The 20209-nt window shown below is 42.3% G+C and overlaps 2 protein-coding genes across 4 annotated transcripts; one reads left to right on the forward strand and one right to left on the reverse strand.

Moving 5' to 3' along the window:
• Window positions 1-1447: 1447 nt before the first annotated feature.
• mlh3 (mutL homolog 3 (E. coli)) lies at window positions 1448-9625 on the reverse strand. 2 transcript variants are annotated; one of them, XM_072696533.1, is made up of 12 exons: window positions 9336-9625; window positions 6099-8659; window positions 4897-4973; window positions 4619-4723; window positions 4346-4430; window positions 3802-3870; window positions 3592-3700; window positions 3001-3160; window positions 2879-2902; window positions 2630-2708; window positions 1791-1939; window positions 1448-1584 (listed from the first exon to the last, which is right to left on the reverse strand). In XM_072696533.1, the coding sequence occupies exons 2-12, from the start codon at window positions 8656-8658 to the stop codon at window positions 1513-1515; spliced, it is 3489 nt and encodes a 1162-aa protein (XP_072552634.1). In that variant the 5' UTR covers window position 8659; window positions 9336-9625; the 3' UTR covers window positions 1448-1512. The 2 variants fall into 2 exon arrangements, with proteins under 2 accessions (XP_072552634.1, XP_072552636.1); XM_072696535.1 differs by lacking the exon at window positions 1448-1584 and having other exon boundaries at window positions 1849-1939; window positions 3645-3700.
• Window positions 9626-10235: 610 nt separating this feature from the next.
• ccnt1 (cyclin T1) lies at window positions 10236-20196 on the forward strand. Of its 2 annotated transcripts, none has more exons than XM_072697296.1 (9): window positions 10236-10429; window positions 11466-11547; window positions 11666-11794; window positions 13563-13623; window positions 14332-14394; window positions 14535-14580; window positions 14774-14937; window positions 15121-15191; window positions 15602-20196. In XM_072697296.1, exons 1-9 carry the CDS (start codon window positions 10260-10262, stop codon window positions 16853-16855), a joined length of 2040 nt encoding a protein of 679 aa, XP_072553397.1. In that variant the 5' UTR covers window positions 10236-10259; the 3' UTR covers window positions 16856-20196. The 2 variants fall into 2 exon arrangements, with proteins under 2 accessions (XP_072553397.1, XP_072553398.1); XM_072697297.1 differs by having other exon boundaries at window positions 15606-15747.
• Window positions 20197-20209: the final 13 nt, after the last annotated feature.

Raw genomic sequence — 20209 nt, forward strand, 5'->3', positions numbered from 1 at the left:
CCTCCTGCCAAAAGAATAGGACTCTCTGGAGCAGATTGGTACCTACTGGTTAAAAATAGGTAAAGCGAGGCATCAGCTAGAGTGGTATTAAGCCCCCAGTCTTGAGCTGTGGAGCAGTGGAACTGTGTTCTCCAGAATGATGGTTGGTGCGCCATCCAATACTTTTGGGATGAGTTGGGGTAGTGATCATCCAACATCCTGACCTCACCAACTCTGGCTCTTGTTGCTGAATGCAATCAAATTGTCACAGAGATTTGCACGGACGTGTTCCAGGAAGACCTTATCTAATTCTAATTTAAAACAGCAGATAAACAGCATTTCCCAATAATAACAGATTATAGATTTACTTCTGTTTGGCTTCTTATAAATTGTTGACAACTGTGTTATATAAACATTGTAAAAAAATAACACCCTTAATTCACAGAATTTCACAAACTGAGTTGCATCCTGCAAATTCCCATTAGCTTGAAGGAAATGTATTCCTTAAAAATTTGTAACGCTTGTCCAACCTATAGAAAGAGCAGATAAGTGTGCCTATCCCCATTCTCTCACCCACCATTCTACACCCCCCCCCCCCAATACCCATCTGTGTGGCAACAACGGTAAATCTTAAATGTTTCTTTTTTTTTTTTTTTTAGATGTACCTTGCATTTTTAATGTCACATTTCACACCATAAATCGGCCAGAACATTAGCTGACAGGTGATGTAAAAAACAAACAAACAAAAAACACTGATTATTTTCATCTACAGTGGCATCTATCTCCTAAAGCGTGGGATCTACATATTAGACAGCAAGGTACAGTCAGTTCTTGAAGGTGGTGTGTTGGAAGCTGGACAAATGGGCAAGCATAAAGAACCGGAGCCACTTTAACATGAGCAAGACTGGGCTGGCTAGACGACTAAAGGGTCAGAACATCTCCAAAACAACAGGCAGGTATTGTGGGGTGTTCCCAGTATGCAGTAGTCATTTCCTACTAAAAGTGGTTTAAAAGAGGGTCATGCTTAATGCTTACTGAGGCTCACCATGGACGTCTGCTGCTCTTAACTTCTTGGTGCCGGATACCACAAGATGCCTTCGGAAGTCTTGTGGAGTCCATACCCCAAATGGCCAGACACAACAACACGACTACCATTATTATCCATCTTTCTACTACTGTTATTATTACAATACAAAAAGCTGTGTTCTCAGCGCATCCTCCCTCAAAGACCCACCCACCCTTAACCAGGATTGGGCTGATTGCTGGATGAAAATAAAATGAAGGTATTTAATTGGACATGATGTATGCAAGGGTAACTCACCATGTTTCCTCACAGTCATAATATTCATGATCTTGCTCACACACACACACACACACACACACACACACACAGACACACACACACACACACACACACACACACACGCATATGCACAATTCAAGAACAAGGCCGGCATTTATCAAAATAAATAATTTAATGTAAAATTGTAACATCAGTGTACTTTCTTTCTTGAAATTCATGTTTTGCATAAATTAATTATTTCCGTAAAGTTGCCAGGCTTTGTACATTCTTCCTAATTTCCTGAGGTTCGGTTTGGGGAGGTCCTGCAGATAAAAAAAAAGAAGACCATAGGAGTAGTACATCCTGAACATGCAGAGGTAGCATTTTTTTTTTTAAAGCTCACACAGCAACAAATTCCTACTGTAGAGGAAATCTCCACTGCATCTGCTCTAATGAAATAAAATCAATATGAGTAATAACTACCTGAGGTAACTTTAATATGACTTTAATATGAAGATATACACAATACCTGCCCGTCTTCCAGGTGGAGAAGATCAACCAGAGGGACAATGGAGGGTCTACCATGGGCACACTGAAAGGGCAACTGGCAGGATGAGAGGGATCCCACCAGGCTGCAGCACTCCTCTTTACTCAAAACATTATTGAATTTAATTGCTCCTGTTATAACAAAATATGAGAGATGAGGTCGACGTCACTGCACTCCTCGTTCAATTAACAAAAATCAACTAAACTAATTTAGTAGACCTATCGAGGTCAAAGTACCATTAGGCACAATGACCCCAATGGGAAATGTAAAATTCTAATTTCAGTTTAGAGACAAACTTTACTGACTCAATACTTTGTACTGAGTTCTACAGTCAACAACAGATGCTGAGTAACAACATTTACCATTTATAGCGCCCCCTACTGAAATACATGCACCAAAATGAACAGTTTCTTTTGAAACAGACATAGCATTAAATGAGTTACAGGGGTTTTAGTGAACTGCACTGTAAGTTAGAAGGAATGATTGACATGTAGCCTCCATGCTTTTATTTATATAATTATTGTTTGAGGATATTTCTACTATTTTGTCAAAGTTTCTTGACGATCAGATGAAAAGCCCAGGACTAGTTTACAAAAGTAGGATTTGTACAAGGGTGCTCTAGGAGTTACGGTTTTGGCATTAGCCAAGAAATCAACAGGACCTAGATTATGTCTGTGAGTTACGGGCCAGAACATAATGGTGATGATTGGGCTCATCTTGTGTATATGAGTAGCAGGAGGAAGTACAAAGTGTTGCTTCATCTCCGTAGGCCTTTCGTTTGGTCTACAGAAATCATTTTAAGGACAGTTCAAGATACTGACCGTGGCAAGCTTGTGAAGCAAGGACGTTGTGGACTGTCAGAGGTACAGTGCTCCTCACTCTCCCTGCCGACTGCAGAAACTGAAAAAGAGCAGTTAGATGAAATTAAACATAGTCGAATAATTCCCATCAATGCTTCCAGAAGCCAACGCTTACTTTCATCAAATAACACCATATAAACCTAGGCGTAATCCACTATCGCTTAAACACAGAAAGAAAATAGGCAAGTGGGGTGCAAACCTCTGACTTACCGCAATGTGCTCTCGTAAGTATTCCTGCTTTGACAGAAGAAGAGAAAAATTCAATTAATTAACCTCTTAATTAAGCTTCCAGCTTAATTTAAAGTTCTGATTCAGATTTCAGCAGGTCCGACCTCTGCAATAGACTTGATGACCGTGCGCCTGCCACGACGCTGCTCTGTGTTCTCTTTCTCTATGAAACAGGTGGGGAGTCGCTCCAGGAGCACGTGTGGCTCGTCTGTCGGGGGGAAGCCAATCTCTAGAGCCAGGTCTCTTAGAAAAGGCTGATACAACCTGCACAACCAAAGAATACGGTCAATCAGCCAAGACATGTTTGGTATCTGAGGAGTGATTCTTTAGTTTAGAACAGGAGACGCTAGGCTAATGATGCTAACAAGCATTGTATTTAGACTGTCACTAATCTCACCTCCGTAAATACATGCCAGACAAAGTCTCAACTCACTTAAAGAGCATCCTTATCTTCGTAAGAGTTACACAGCCATAAAGTGTCAAAAAGCACATAAGCAAATCTGTCTGAGATGATTTAACTACTGAATGCCGTTTGAGACAAGCATGTGATGGTTTAGGCGTAAAGATTACCCAACGCTAATTACACTAACCTTGTAGCTGCACTTTAATCACCACAAATATGTTGGCTGTGGTCTTACTTTTAGGTTAATGGGGAAGTTAGTTTTTTTTTTTTTTTTTTAAGCATTAAAACTGACCTCAACAGTCTAATCTCCTCCTCAGTCACACTGATCTCCAAGGGAGGACTCACATTTGAGGAACACAGTCTCTTTTTACCCGGTGTGTCAGGGTCATCCTCATAGGACTCTATATGTGACAGACAGAACCAAACACATCTGCATTTCTGAGATAGTTCACAGTAATGTAACAATGGAACACATCAGTCTCTTTCAGGTGATTGGTTTTACCTGTTAGAAGCCCCTCCAGACGAACCCTTTCATGTGCGGCATGTTGATCGACCAGCACCAGGAGGTTTCCTGCAACAGCAAATACAGAAACATATATACATACACATATATATATATATATACATACATACATACATACACATATATATATATACATACATACATATATATATACACATACATACACACATATATATATATATATATATATATATATATATATATATATATATACATACATACACACACACATATATATATATATATATATATATATATATACATACATACATACATACATACACACACACACACACACATACATACATATATACATACACACAACTGACTGCACCAGAATTCACTGAAAGCAAATCCCAGACAACGGATATCAGAAGGAAAAGGCTCTAAAACAGCTTTCACCAAACTTGACCAAACGTACCACACTCCCAGGTCAGGAAGAAAAAAGTGTGGACCCGTCCTAAAATCTAGGTTTCCAGAGCTGATTACAAGGCCTGAAAATATATATGTAACATACATTTACCTCGGCTTTCACTTGTCTCTGTGGTCTTCTGGTCGGTTGTATCAATGAGACAGGCGAGAAATTTCTTGTCTACTTGATGAATAACCTGCGGTAAAGGTAAATAGCAATTCTTCCTATCATTTAATTCACTGATTACTCCATATTCATAAAACATCCATTCATTATTAAAAAAACAAAACAAAACAAAAAAAATCCTAGACTGCTGATCCTAGATCAGCAGTCCTACTTTGAGAAGCTTCATGAATATGGGCCCAAACAAAAAGTAGTTCTTGCCTTCATTGAGTGGATCATATCCTTAGTGAAGCGATAGGGGAAAAGAATGTTATGGATCTTCACAGCAAGACCTTCTCCTTGACCACTGGTCACATCCACAGCAACCTATAAAATCAGAAGGAATATCTGTATGTCTCAAAACATTCAGAGGTCAGGCTCTTTCCGGTTCTATTTTACACTAAGGTTTATGGTTGTATGCTCTGTGATGAGTGTTGCTGGATCCACATTCTTTATAAAAAAAAAAAATCAATTAACACAAATCAATGCAGCTTGCTTACTTGAGGGGGTCGTATAAACACTGGGTTATTCCACTCTGAGAAAAGAGCTGACAATGAACCAGGACCCTGGAGCCCCTCTTAAAGGGAATGGGAGAAACACAGTCAGTCAAATCAAAAGAGAGCCATAACCATGACAGTATGCTGTCAGTAGGGGTGGGCGATATGGTAAATAAAATGTTATTAAAAGTCATTCTTCTGTCATTCAATATTGATTACAATATACATGATCACAGACAAAATGGATCAGTAGCCACAGATTCTTCAAAACTACTATTTAAATACTCCCCTGTACTGAGTACAATGATTTTGTTCAAAAAGTGCTGCACGTCATCCACTTAAACCAGACTAATTACACTGTTTATAACGAAATGTGCAGTTGATCAGTGCTTATTAAGCACCAATATCGTTGGTACGCTTAGAAAAGCATATTGTGTAACACGATAACAAAAGTTATCACGATACAATAAAATATCATATTGCCCAGCCCTTGCGTTCAGACCTACTCTGACTCATGACATGCATTACCTCTGCTGTTTATGCTCGAACCTATGGCTCTTTCTGCTCTAGGTTTGGGGAGAAAGGGGAGTACAATGTCTGTCTGAAAAGGGTAGTACCTGTACTCGAACCCTACAGGCAAAGAAAAACTGATTAAAACATATGCAGTTATCCAGACAAACTAAGCCCAAAGTTGGAGACTGCACAGCAGGGATGTCCCTCTGTTCTTTGCCTACTTAACAGGCTTGACTTTACAATAAAGTTATCTGGGTAAATTACATGTAGCTTAATATTACCTATATAATTGCCCCTGCTTTTAAAAAAGTGTAAACACATTTTTAAGCCAAAATTTTAAACCAGATACAAATCCCCATCACACATTTGAGCAATGTTACAGCAGTGTAAACATTTTCCAAGACACATTTGACAAACAAACCCCTCCCAGAACAACCAAAACCCCAGTAATAATTGCAGTAAAACTAGCAAAGCTGCATATTCCATCCCACACAGCAATCAGACTTGCATTTCACTAGCAAGTGTAAACACATGCGGCTAAAATCTGATCAGGATACAATCCAGATGCCAATCAAGAGACCAGGTGTAAACTGGGTCATTCTGTTCTGTGTGGTGAAACATATCGCTGTATATAACAACATTTATCTTAGTGAGGATAAAATTTCATCATATTGCCCACCTCTACAGCCTACCTGTTTTGGAAATGACGCTGACTGCCATATTGGTGACATCAGTGGAGCAGGGAACTGGAGTAACCTCCCGTGATGGAGCTTCATATTTACTGAGTCCCGTCACTTGATTGATGTAGACCAGCTTTCCCAAGGAATCATCGTAACGTGTCAGCCAGTCACTTGACACCGGGGCCGGCCCGTCACTCTCACGGCCCTGTCTTTCATCTAAAGCCTGGTCCTCGTTCACTGTTTTGGAGGGAGCAAGGACATGTTGTGATGCAGGCTTAGTTATTTGTCCTGAGGGGGTCGTTGGCTCTGGGGAAGTCATAATTGTGGAAGCCATTTGAGTGTCTCCAGCATTGGAGCTGTGTGTTGATGGGTTATGTAAACTGGGAACAGTGAACATGGGTTCATCTGCACCATCTGTTTCAGAGTTCTCAACCATGACCGTTTGTTTTGAAGAACCGGTACTGCTCTCTAAAAGATCACATAGAGGTGGAGACTTTGTAAACCTCTCCCTAGAGGTAGTTAATGCTTCAATGTCGTGAGTCTTTTCATTTTTGGTGTCTTCAAGGTTTCCTTCACAAGGTTTCTTCCTCTGTACCTGGTCACATTTTAAGTGAGAGAGCTTTGCAGCTAATGATATTCTAGTCCTTGTGCTGGCTGATGCTGAACATTGTGTTTTGGTGTAAGCAGGACGTGTAAGCAAACTGTCTTTTAATAAGAAGTTGTGCATGTTACGCTTTTCTGCTTGTTCAGCCTCAATGCTGAGTAAACTGGTGCCTGCATGTGAAGCAGGCACTGCAGAACCTCCAAAAGATGTTCCAGAACTTGGTGGTCGTAAAATGTCTGTGATTTGTGAGTGCACAGCTTGCCCTTTTGTTTCAGATTCCTTGCCATACATCCTTTTGAACTTGTCAAGAGATCCTATTTCAAAGGACAGCGTTAATTTGCTGCGTGGTGTGACCTTTGTGACCTTAGGCTCAGCACCACTTTCCAAATTCTGAGCATGAAGTAATGACAACTTTCTCTTTGGTGCACAGCAGAGGTTAGGTTCAGTAAATCTCCTCAAACTATCCTGAGCGTCGTTATGACCAATTCCAGCAACCTTGGTGTTTACACAATGTGTCAGTGTATTGTTGTTAACACTGAGTTGCAGGTTACAGCCCTTCACAACAGGGCAATCTTCAAGAACCGCCTTGTCTGTAAAACAGCCACTCTGCTGCAAAGGCTTGTCGACATTCTGACCGTCTTTTTCCGGCTCTGCATCTGAACTTTCCGTGGACTCAGCATTTGAGGAGGCTTGATCAAAAATCTGTTCAAAACTCTGGACCACCTGATCTCGGACAACATCTGGTTTATCAGCCATGCTAACTAATGTTCTAGTGTCTTTCAAGTCATCTTCATTATTTCTTGGACATGCTCCTGGTGCTTGCTCCTTATCGTTCCTGCACGGGCTGCCTGCTGGATCGCTAAAAACGCTTGCAAAGTTTTGGACGTCACTCAACGTGAATTCTGCTACCAAGTTCTCCTTTGTGAGGAACGCTTTCACGCCTTCCTCGATGCAGAAGAGGACGCTGTCCCAATCTCTGAACTCTATAAGACTCTTTGCTGGCTCCAGACATACATCATACTCAGAGTAGTGGCACTTGAGGTTGATTACATAAATTCCATGTAAATCAGCCCCACCTCTTTGCTTAGGGCTGGAGATAACAGAAGATGTATTTGGACTGTTGTTCTGCACACTAGAACTACTCAGTTTCCTGAGAAAACAGTTGAGCAGTTTGTGAATGCGTGTTTTCAGAAGAAGCCTGCTGTTTACAAACAGGAACTGCAGGCTGTTGTTGTAATGGCCCTCACGCCCAATGTGTCCGGTCATCTGAAACTGTCCGTAAGCGTAGTTTACCTCCCGCAGCTTTTGAGCTCTTGCCAAACCGTGGATTTGAACAAACCTGTAATAGGTATTCCTGGCTTTGGGAAGCTGCACCAGCATGGTACCAGAACAGTCCTTTTTCACAGAGAACGACACAGACGGATGCATCAGGGAAATGGCCTCCACCCTCTGCCGCAGGCGTTCAACCTCCAGCGCGGAGTCCATCCTCTTTCTCCTGACCGGCATGTTATGAAAGAAGTTGCAGATCAGCACTGTAGTCCCAGCCGACGGACGGGTATCCTGCGCCTCACAAACGGCAGATGCTTTGCCTTCATTAAAAGCTTTAACAAACGTTTTCACTGACGCCTTGGTCCGTGAGGATATTTCCACCAGGGTGGCAAGGGAGGCGATGCTGGCAATTGCCTCCCCTCTAAAACCGTAAAAGCGGAGGTCCTCCAGATCCTCCAGCGAGCTGCATTTGCTCGTGCAGTACCTAATTCCTACCTTGTCCATGTCCTCTCGGCCCATCCCGGAGCCGTTGTCTATCACTTGAATTTTGCAGGCTTCTATGTCTATCTTCACAGCAATGCATGTTGCTCCAGCATCAATGCTGTTCAGCAGAAGCTCCTCCACACACTGCTGCAACGAGAAAATGGCGATGCCAGAACGCAGCTTTGCTTGAACTTCTTTGGACAGAGTCCTGATCATTCTGAAAACACAAGATGATGATGAGTTTAAAAAGATTAAGGTAAACATATGTCTTGTTTTTCCTACATGTCTTCTTTTTTTTGGGGGGGGGGGGGGGGGGAGAATCATAAAAAGGGGCAGTGGTGGCTCAGCGGTTAGAGCGTCGGGATATCGATAACAGGGTTGTGGGTTCGATTCCCGGGCTCGGCAAGCTGCCACTGTTGGGCCCTTGAGCAAGGCCCTTTACCCTCTCTGCTCCCCGGGCACTGGAGTTGGCTGCCCACCGCTCTGGGTGTGTGTGTGTGTGTACTCACTGCCCATCACTGTGTGTGTGAGTGTGTGTTCACTACCAGATGGGTTAAATGCGGAGGACACATTTCGCTGTACAGTGACAAATACGTGCACCTTTAAAACCTTTAAAATACTTGCAGCCAGGATTTAAAAATATACATATTTAATTTTATTTTTGCATACAAGCTGTTGGGGCTTTTATCAGAAGATTTAAGGGGTATTTTAATTTCATTTTACCCACACACACACACACACACACACACACAGAGAGAGTCAAGGTCCTACTACTCAGGCTTATTTAAAGGCCCCGTCCCTGTGCCAACAAGACATGCAATAACAAAAATAGCACGTTCAGACAGCAGAGGATTACACTGAGTATTTTAAATCTCCATTGTGTTCATACTTACCTTAAACGAGGAGCTCTAGACTTCACATAAAGACATATGCATATTCGGTTAAGTGGAGAAATGCCGGTGTTTAGTCGGTACCAACACCAGGCTTCTTCCCTCAGTCAGAGACAGCTCCAGATGCACTGAGCTAGCACTACAATGCTAGCTCGCCGTAACAGCACCATGTTTACCATGTCAACTTTGGCCACAAATGCAAACAATACTGTGGGTAAAACATGTTATAGAGTCCAGAAAACCCAACGCGACAGTTTCCTCACAACAACTCATGGTCTCACCGGGTCTGTTATGAACTACAACGGACGCAGCAAAGTTACGACATCCGACTGCTGAACGAATCACTCTTCTGAACTGATTCATTCACTGAACAGCTGAAGTCGGTTCGCGAGTCGGTTGAAACGAATTGGACCAAGGAAACGATTTATTAAATTGAGAAAACAACTTAACAAATTTAGGAAACGATTTATTACCTTTATATACTATATATACTTTGGGGATTCCTTTTTTCTAGGTTGTTACCAGTGTGTAATTCGTCTGTTTTCCCCACATTTATTTTAACCAGTGAACAAAGACAGGCCGCAGGGCACGTAAACGTAACAAAAAATGCCAACATTTATATAAAATAATAAACAAATAACATAATAAGTCAATAAAAAAATATTGACCTGGCCGTTTTAACGTAAACGTTAACGCTAAATGCTTGTGCTCTAACCAATGCAACCAATGGGTGTCCAAAGCAATCCAAGTCACTTGCCTAAATGGAGTCACTCTGAATCAGAATCATTTGAAGGTGATGTGACGGAGTCGGTTCGGGGAACTGATTCGAGCCTCTCGTCACAACCTGCGAGGTGATGACGTTGAAGCTGCGCCGACGCAGTTCCTATGACGAACCACGATTTTTAAAAAATATTGCCCTTCTCAGCAATGGCGGCTTCGTTCGTGTCTCCTCTGGAGGAAGAAAGTAGATGGTATTTTAACCGCGAACAGATCGAAAACAGCCCGTCTCGGCGATCAGGACTCGATCCCGACAAAGAACTGTCCTACAGACAACAGGCAGCTAACTTCATACAGGACATGGGACAGCGGCTCAACCTGTATCCTTTTCCCTCCCTCTCGCTCGCCGCGCACTGCCTGCACCTCCTAGCCGGTAAGAACGGTACGCCGGGTGCTGGCTCCGGTGTACCGGCGGTTTGTCCGGTAAGGAGTTGGTGAAGTCGATGTGAAATCTCGGTGTAAACAGCGGCTCGCGCTGGACCAGGCTGTTGTGAGCGTACCGGCGACGCTAGCTCCCCTGCAGGCTGAGACTTATGGGATGTGTAGGCCTCGGCTTAGTCCCACTCAGAACAATAGCGGAGTCGCTGCAATGCTAGCTAGTATTCCCCCTGTCTAATCTGCACCAAATGTCTGTTTCTGTCACAAAGCCCGGACTTAAGCAGGTCTTTTCTCAGACCGCTGGTGGTTTTTCGTTCTGCGTGTAGAAGGCGGGGTGTTTCTCCCCTCAGTTAGTGTGCACTTAGCGAGCTAGCTTGTTAGCTAGCCGGCTAGCATTAGCACTGTAGTTCGGATGCAGTCTGTACAGCTTGCTAGCTGCTCCTTTAAAAGTCTGTAAAAGTCATTTTTAGCTTTGTCTGTAACACAGCTCGGCGTATTTCATCAAAGTAGACAGGCCGCAGGTTTTGTTTTGGTGTGAGGGAAGGCAGCTTTCTGTTGTAGCATCAGGACGAGTTTCAGTTTCGCTCTTCTGCAGAGCCCAGTCTCTGTTTACCATTTAAAGCCCCTCTGAGGCTGCAGTCAGCCACTATAGGAAGAACTGGCCAGCTGTGGAGCATTTTTGACATTTCAGACATCTGGAATATAGCTATCACGATGTTGAGCTAGTTCACTAAACCAGCTGGATGTGCCCAGTATCCTAATCAACCAAGAAGAGGCCATGCAGATGGTGGCCACATCAGTGCTCCTAGCTGAAGAATTGTATCGGGATCGGGATCAGGAGCGGTTTCGGTTTCTATTCCGCAGAGCCAAATCCAATATGTGCTGTACGTTGTCTTCTCTAGATACAGTTCATTGCTTGTACTGGTCATAAGTCTGCATTTTCCTGGACAGCTGTAATCCTTAACCTTAGATAAACAGGTCCCAGCTGTCTATCAACACTGGCATTGTCTACATGCATCGTTTCTACATGGTCCAGTCCTTCACCCGCTTTCACCGCAATGTAAGTGTCACCTTAAGAGCTTGCGCTTCGAGTGCAACTCATCGTGTCGTTCGCTGACCGGTTTGGTGTTTATGTGGACATATGAACAGTGTGTGTTGTCTGCTGTGCTCTGGTGCAGGTGATTTCCCCAGCCGCACTCTTTCTAGCATCCAAGGTGGAAGAGCAACCTCGTAAGTTGGAGCATGTGATCAGGGTGGCCCATGCATGTCTCAATCCTCAGGACCCTACTCTGGACAGTAGGAGCGATGTAAGTAGGCTGTTTCTTAGATGGTTGTGGTGTGGTTGTGCAGCATGAGTGGGATGTGTGCCTGAGATCTTAAGAGCTTTGTAAATGAGGCCTAAGTAATTGTGATAAGTGGTCACACGGAAAAACCACTCTGAAAGAAAGCTGGTGTTCGTTTTTGCCGTCAGAGGCTTCTGTTTACACCTGGTGTTGGCGTATGTATCGAGTCAACGGGTCACGAGGGTCAGTGAGACGGGTAGTTTAATTTACCTGGCTTTTTCAGATGTTTCAGCTGAAGGCTTGTGTTTGGAATTTAATGATCGCTTGGGCGAAAGGTGCCATGCACATTTTTTAATAAGCTTCCGTTTATAACAAGTCCAGCACCTTCTTCAAGTCCAAGGTTGACTTATAACCTTAATAGATACACTAGACACACACACAGCAGTAGACAAAACACAGAAGTCCAGAGCCAGTGGTAAACAAACTTCTCAACCATGGGGGAATCCCACAAGCGGCAGTGGGCAGTCTCTATGGTTTCTCAGCCTTTACTGTGTCGGTATCTCTCGCCAGACAGTGGCTATGTTCACCTTACCAGCCTCATTAATCAATTCAGAATTTTTGCTTAGATCAGATTTGGCCATCGCGATCGGTTCATGTTCATGAATGTAAGTGACCTGTATCCGTCTGTAATGTGAACAACCCTGTCCCTGAAACGGCATGCGTCCGCACATTGAAACGTTTATGCAAATTGCCTCCGTGACCAACGTCAAAAATGCTACTTTACTCCGTTGTTGTTTTGCTGGTGCTGGCTAATGCCGACAGCACTAGGCACAGTGTTTAGGCAAAAACATGCGTAGAATTCAGTCGGACTGTTCACCTTCATGTTGCATGCCCACAGGTCCAATATGTATCCGATTTAGGACCACATATGGACTCATCTGATATGAAAATGTCCACACAGTCCTGAGAAAAATGAGATCTGGTAATGTGAACGTAGCCAGAATGTCCCACAAGCTAGCTGTGGCAACTTGTGAACGGATGAGAGACACAAAGGAAGTAAAACAAAGCAATGTTACACAAAGGTTACACACCATGCGTCCTCTTCGAGACGCATATAACCCTTTTCTCGCTTGTACTTACTGCTGACCACCTGTGATGCGATAACTCAAGATTCATGTTAATACCTGGTGTAAACGGAGCCGGATTTGGTCTCAGGTTGTTTATTAAGATCCGTTTCTTCTAGGCTAAATCCTGTCCCCCTGTACTCAGAAATTTGCTCAAATTTCCTAATTCCATTCCTCCACACCCATGTCTTTCTTTAAAGCTACAATTAATCCTAATTGCAAATCCTAAATGTTTTAATGTGAAACAGCCACTCTTGCACAGCCTTTAAACCCCTCTATTATTTTTTATTTATTTCTTAACAGGGTGTGGAACATTTTTTTTTTTTTTCATATTCTTCACAGCATTTGGCTGTAAAACGCTTCAGCAAACCCGCTATAACTCGCGCCTGTTCTCTTTGAGCAGAGAGAGATTAACTCATGACTCTTCTTCCTTTCAGGGTGGATGATTTGTGTGCCTAATGCTTCAGTCTTATCACTCCTATATGTATGCTTGTGCTGTGGATTTGACTGTTATCGTGCATTGAACTGAAGTGATGGAACTGAGCTGTTTATTGTGAAGTATTGATTAGCTAGAAAAACTTGTAGTGAGAGAGAGCGAGCGAGAGAGAGAGAATATGACATGAGAGCGTGCGACCCTGTGAGTAACCTGCCTGTCCTCTCGATCTCAGACGTACGTGCAACAATCCCAAGACCTGGTCGCTCTTGAGAGCATTATACTCCAGACCCTCGGTAAGTTTGGAACAGAGAAAGTGGGTCTATGAGTCACACTAGAGAGAAGTACTGTTGTTTAACCCTGTTTGCTCCCATCCACAGCACAGTCCCAGGAGTCAGCCAGAACAATACAAAGCTCCTTGTAAACAGTAACTGTTGCAACTCTCACCTTTTTTCAGTTCTTTCTTGTTTCCGTGTCAACCTGGCAATGCAGTCAGTCTTTCGGTGTGTGCTCCACTTTTTGTTCCTTATTTTTTTGTACCATTAGAGAATTCTTGAGCCATTCTTCACCCAAATGCAGGCTGGCACGCCCTGCGTGCAAATCCGTTGATTTCCTGGATAATTTATACCCACTGTTAGTTGGTCATCCTCTTTGGTTTTGCTGTGAAAACACCTGACAGTAAGAGTGGCTCAGAACTATTTGCAGAGAAGGTCTTTTCTTTTCTTTTTTTTTCTTTTTCTTTTTTTTTTAACTGGTGCTTATTTGTCCTGTCTAGGATCATTCGTCTGAAGAGTCAAAGCACTTCATTTCAATCAGTTAAAGAGTACGACTTCAACATGGTCCTAATCGGGCTGTCGAGTGTACAATGACTGAATTCATTAGCCAGTCCAAAAACCCAGCTATGTTGCTTTGTGCAGATCTGTTTGCTAGCTGTTTAGCAACACGTGCAGAACCTGAAATCTCACTATTTGCCCTGTGTCTCTCTTCTGTCCTTGTCACTCTAGCCTTTGATATCACCATTGACCATCCTCACAGTCACGTTGTCAAGTGCACTCAGCTTGTGCGAGGTAAGGCACCTTTTTTTCAGTAGCATGGTCACACGCTCCTACACATATGCACAATATTTGTGGTTTCATCCTTCCAGAAGAACTTTAGCAGGCTTATTGTAGGAATTTCATTTGCAATGGTCTTGCATGTTCTGTTCCAGCGAGTAAAGACTTGGCCCAGACGTCATACTTTATGGCAACCAACAGGTGTGTTAATTCTTATTCAAATCAGCACAGATAAACAGCTTTTCCCACTAATACAAGATTATGGATTTAGTTTGCTTTAGCTGATTATAACTTGACAACTGTATTAAACATTCATAATCAGTTCTTTGTTTTAATTGTATTTATTTATTTGCTTGTTTGTTTTTTGCTTTCACGGATCAACTTGTCGCTGCAGTCTTCACTTGACAACATTCTGCCTACAGTACAGTCCAACTGTGGTTGCCTGTGTGTGCATTCATTTGGCGTGCAAATGGTCCAACTGGGAAATCCCTGTGTCCACTGATGGCAAGCACTGGTGGGAGTATGTTGACCCAAAAGTCACTCTCGAGCTCTTGGACGGTACGTGTAGACTACTGATAATTATCATTGTTTTTGTATGCTGGACGTTTAGTGTTGTCCTGGCGAGGGTATTCAGTCTCTTGTGATGTTCTGTACTGTTTCCTCATCTTGACAGCTCTGAAATGTGTAATGGTGTATGTTGAGTTCTTCTGACGTTAAAGCATGTTGGTAATTGTTTTCCAGAGCTCACTCATGAGTTTCTCCAGATCTTGGAGAAAACCCCTAATCGTTTGAAACGCATTAGAAACTGGAAGGTACGTCCTACTATTTTGTGGTGGAATTAAAAAGCAAACTTGTTCATTCATTCTTCAGTGATGTGGTAAATTGTCTGAAAGTTTGAGGATGGATGTAACCTATCTCAAGATGACAGATTATGTAACATAGTAAGGGTAGAACAATTATCCAAATTCATAATTTAATTCTATACACTTTGCTTGTAACACATGTATAACACAAGAAATAGCAGATATTCCCCAATATGAAAAAGCTGGATTCCACTTTTAGTTTATAGCAGAACAAATCTCAAAATTATACACATTAAGTACATTAATTGAATAGATGTATTGTTCCATTCTTGGTAGTTTAAGAATAGCTATGGTTTAGCTGTAGTAATGCCTTGTTGCTTGGGACCAGTTATGTCATCTTTATTGTTCTCTTGTCTCAGGCAGGAGGACAGTCAGACAAAAAGCCCCAAGTCCAGGAGGGTAGTGATAAGGCTGAGACCATGATGAACATGATCTCCATGGCATCATCAGGTAGCACATTGGCTGGCTTGATGAGCCTCTCAGCTCCTCCCTCTGGCTCCTCCAGAGATGAGAAGGACCGCAGCTCGGCTGGAAGTGCCCAGCATTGGCAGCCTGCAGGCAAAGAACAGCAGCAGCAAATCAACCATGAACTGCAGCCGCCCGCCAGGGTCTCCCTTAGCCTGAGCGAATACCGGGCCAAGCATGCTGATGAGTTGGCGGCCCAAAAAAAGAAACTGGAGCACATGGAGGCCAGTGTGAAGCGGGAGTATGCCACAGCTGCCCAAGCCCTGTTGGGTCAGCAACGGAAGGAAAAGCACCATCACCACCAGCAGCATTCCAGCTCCCACCATTCAAGCTCCAGCTCCTCAGACCCTAGTAATCCATCACCTATTGTCCTCAAGATCCCCCTGGATGAGCGTCAGGATCATGGCTCCTTGAAGATGCGCCTGCACCCCAGCAGTGGACAGTCACAGGGGCACAGCAGCCGGGGGTCTGGACAGGACATTAAAGTGCGCATCCGGGTGCCAGACAGGCGAGGAGGTTCTTCAGAAGAGGGTAAGAGCAAGGAGAAGCACAGAGAGCGGTCCAATCATCACCACCATCACCATCACCACCACCACCACTCGTCTAGTAGCGGCTCCATCTCCTCATCCTCCTCAACACATAAACACTCTAGTTCTGTGGGCGCCTCTGGAAGTAGCAAAAAAGTATCTTCAAGTGACTCCTTGCGGACAAGCTCGTCTTCATCCTCGTCATCTTCTTCATCCAGAAAGCGACCGCACCCCTCAGAGCCATCAGTAAGCTCCCACCCATCTAAAGTTAGCAAATCCTCCAGGAACTCTTATCTGCCTCCCTTGAGCATGCCTCTAGCTCACAGTGCAGACATGCTGCCAGCTCTCGGACTTGCACACCATCAGGAGAGTTACTCGCACTCCAAAGGCGAAAAGGCCGACACAAACGGCCACAGTGTCGCCGGTGGAAACCAGTCCAATGAGTACCAGGACACGTTTGACATGTTAAATTCACTGTTGAGCGCCCAGGGGGTGCAACCCACCCAGCCGCAGATGTTTGACTACCACTCCCAGTACGGGGAGTACAGATACAGCGGCAGCTCCCAGCTCCCTCCCCTCCCGTCCGACCCCCCTCCACAGCTGCCACCGCTGCCTAAATGAATCCAATGCCACCACCTTCTTTCAGCCCAGCCAACCAAGTGCACGGTCCTGGGCTGAGCTTCCTAAATTCCGTCCCTGTTCCTTTTAACTTTATGTACAGGAGTATTGTGCTCCTGTAATGTTTAAATTTACAGCAAAGTAATGTACCACTAAACTGACCTGTCCATGCTCTCCTTTGTAACTACTGCTGCTACCTTGGACAAGCGTTACTGAATGTTGGCACAAATCCCCCAATCTCCCCAGCCTTACAAATCATTTACAACTTCTACAATTTCTCTTCACTAATGAGAACTTGTAGTGCACAACTCAGGGTCTTTATTAATTCTTCAAAATTAATATAATTAATAATTTATTTGTTGTTTCTGGGGGCATAGTAGAGGTCATGCTGTGTTTTGTTTCCTTTTTTGTGTGTTTAGGGCATGACTATCTTAAAGCAGCGTCTTGGTATTTGTTGCTCATGGGCTCCCCCATTCACTGCAAGGGCTGTCAGCCCGCTCCCCATCGTGGCGCATGTAAAAATGTACATGCTCAGAGATACACAATCATCACTAAAAGTGAAAGAGGCATGTGAATTAAGGCAGTAATATTACTCTGGTTACATAGTGCAGTCTGGTTACATATATGACTAGAGTTACATAGTGCAGTTAGTAGTGTGCTGGGCCTGAAGTAGCAACAATAGACTAGGGCGACTCGTCATTGATTACAGAAATGCGCCAATTTGCATTATGCAATGTCACAAAATATGGCTGCGCCCACTGAAAGCATGGATTTTTAAAGTATGGGATTATTTGGATGGAGCTTTATAAGTCTTTTTAATACTTGTCCTTGCACTACCTTGATGCAAGTGAATTCTTTAACTACATATTATCCCAGTGATGAAATAATTGCAAGTTTTAACTTTTCAGATAAATATTAATACTGATATCACATGAAACAGAGGTTACCTGTTAACACAGGTATTATTTGTTGCCCTGAAGTGGATATTATGTCAAAAAAATTGATGGTTTCAACCTATCACAAGTGATAGTGTTGAAGCTGTGATTTTAATGTAAAAATACTATATCATGTTACTGTACTATATCATGTTACTCTAGCCACCCAGATAAGATTCAAGGAAGGGGATCTTTTCACAAAATAAATGCCCACAATTCTAGAAGTGCAGCCTTTTAGTAACACCCTCTATATGAATATATAGTTTACCCAAGAATTATGCTTTATGCATGTTGGGCATTAGCATTTGGTCTGTATTACTGACTATTCACAATCGTAACTTGGTTTGCCAGCGAACATCTTAAGCACATGACCCTTTGCACCAGAGTATTTGTAAATAACGCAACCTAAATTGACATATTTTCACTGAGTTGCGTCCTGCATTTTTCCATCATGCTGAAGGAAATTTTAGCTGAAAATCTGAAACACCTAGCAACAGCACATCTTGTCCAACCTAGCAGCAGTAGCTGTGAAACAACAAAACTGTGAGAAGAGCACAGATAAGACATCTGTGTACTTCGAGAATTCTTTTATAGGTTTATTTAATTTTTTAGCTTACCTACCCTAACGTTTTTTTTTTTGTTTTTTTTTTAATCCCTTCCTCTCTTCCTCCTTTTCTCCCTGACACCCATCTGTGTGGCAATAAAGGTTATAATTTAAAATATAGCAAAAAAAAAAAGCAAAAGTGTTATTTATTAATAAATTGTACATACTATTTTTGATGTCATCAGTTTTATATAAATAAATGTGTATATAAATATATATATATATATATATATACAGTATGTCAAAAAGTGAATAATGGAATTTGTGTAACTGACTGATGGGGGACCTGTGTTTTTTTGTTTTTTATGTCCATTCTTCTCTGAGAGTAACTATTGAAAAGGAAACTGATGCATTTTTGTTTTACAAATAGATTTTTAAGACTCACCAACAATATTAATGTCTTTTCTTTTTTTTTTTTAAACTATATTTATTAAAAGCCTTTCGGGACGCAACTAGAGGTTGTTTGCTTTGGAAAATAATCTGAATTTATTTTTGTATTATTTTTTTTCTGCCTGCGTTTTGCATCTTGTCCTTTTATTATGACCGTTTTAAGAGAATGGAATTCCCTTCTGAAGTATGACTAGTCACTGGTTTATTTTTGTTTTATGTTTTTCCCTGAATTTTAGCTTTTGTGTTTAATTATGTAAATGTTTATTTTTACAGGGTTTCTTTTTTTTTTATTATTTCTTTTGGTATTTTATTTGAAGATATGAAAATGTCTAACCTAGAAGAACCTGTATTATGATTTATACAGTTGTAGACACTCATGGGAAACAGTCATTGTTTTAAATGGTTGTAAAGTCATGCTGAGTATATTATGTGTACATTTCATTCAAATACACAAACAATGTCTAAAAGATACTAAAAGTTACTTTTACTGGGTTTGTAATGTCACACATGGACACAGCACATCGTTTTTTACTGCATTTTCTGCACACAGCATCTGACTTTTTAAAAGCAGGAGTTTAAGTAACACTTCACTGCAAGAGAGACCATAAGCCATTGTGAAGCTTTATGTACTACAATTTCGTCCATACCTGTATTCAGAACCTGCTCGACTGTCTACCAAAGTTGTACTCGTATGCATTTAACAGTACGATGGCGTCGACCATCTTGCAAAACGCCAAGCTTAGCTGACACACTTGGTTGGAAATTTCTGTCACGTGTGGAGGTTTTTTTATTTAAATTGAATTTGCGTGACCTCTGTATCGTCCTCGCATTAACGTTAACGGCAACCTCGTTAATTGCTTTTATGTCTGTACAACGATGTGAAAAACATTAAGATAAACACAAAGCCACTGTAGACAGCATTAAAACTAGCACTCACTATACCTGCTGCATGTTAATGATCCAGTGTTAAGTATTAACACTCATTCCTCCCAGACCTGCGGGGTGGATTGGGTGCATTTCGCCATGCCCCGCCATTGCAAAAGTCAAAAGGCCGTGCTCCTTAACTCTCCCTGTTGAATTTCTGAATGGTGCTGGAGATAAAGGAGTCGTGTGTGACGTCTCAAGAGATTGGCCTTGTGCCAATGGGGAAAGGCAATATTATTGCTTTCATGCAATCCATATCACCACTGTATCTTTCGTTCACATGTGAAGAAAAAGAAATTATTTTATGAAAATGTACATGTTTTTTTCTATCTATGTTCGGTGGTACCACATGAACTCTCAGGTTTTGGATCGAGTCGTTTGAGCATTTCTCGGGCAAGATGAACTTAAGGTTTGCATTTCGTGAACTCTGTTCCTTTTCTAAATGTGGTTGATATAATCTCATGTAAATAAATGTTTTATGAGAAACAGAATTGTAAGCTTCTG

Source organism: Salminus brasiliensis, chromosome 14 (genome assembly GCF_030463535.1).
Source record: "Salminus brasiliensis chromosome 14, fSalBra1.hap2, whole genome shotgun sequence".
NCBI classification, from domain to species: Eukaryota; Metazoa; Chordata; class Actinopteri; order Characiformes; family Bryconidae; genus Salminus; species Salminus brasiliensis.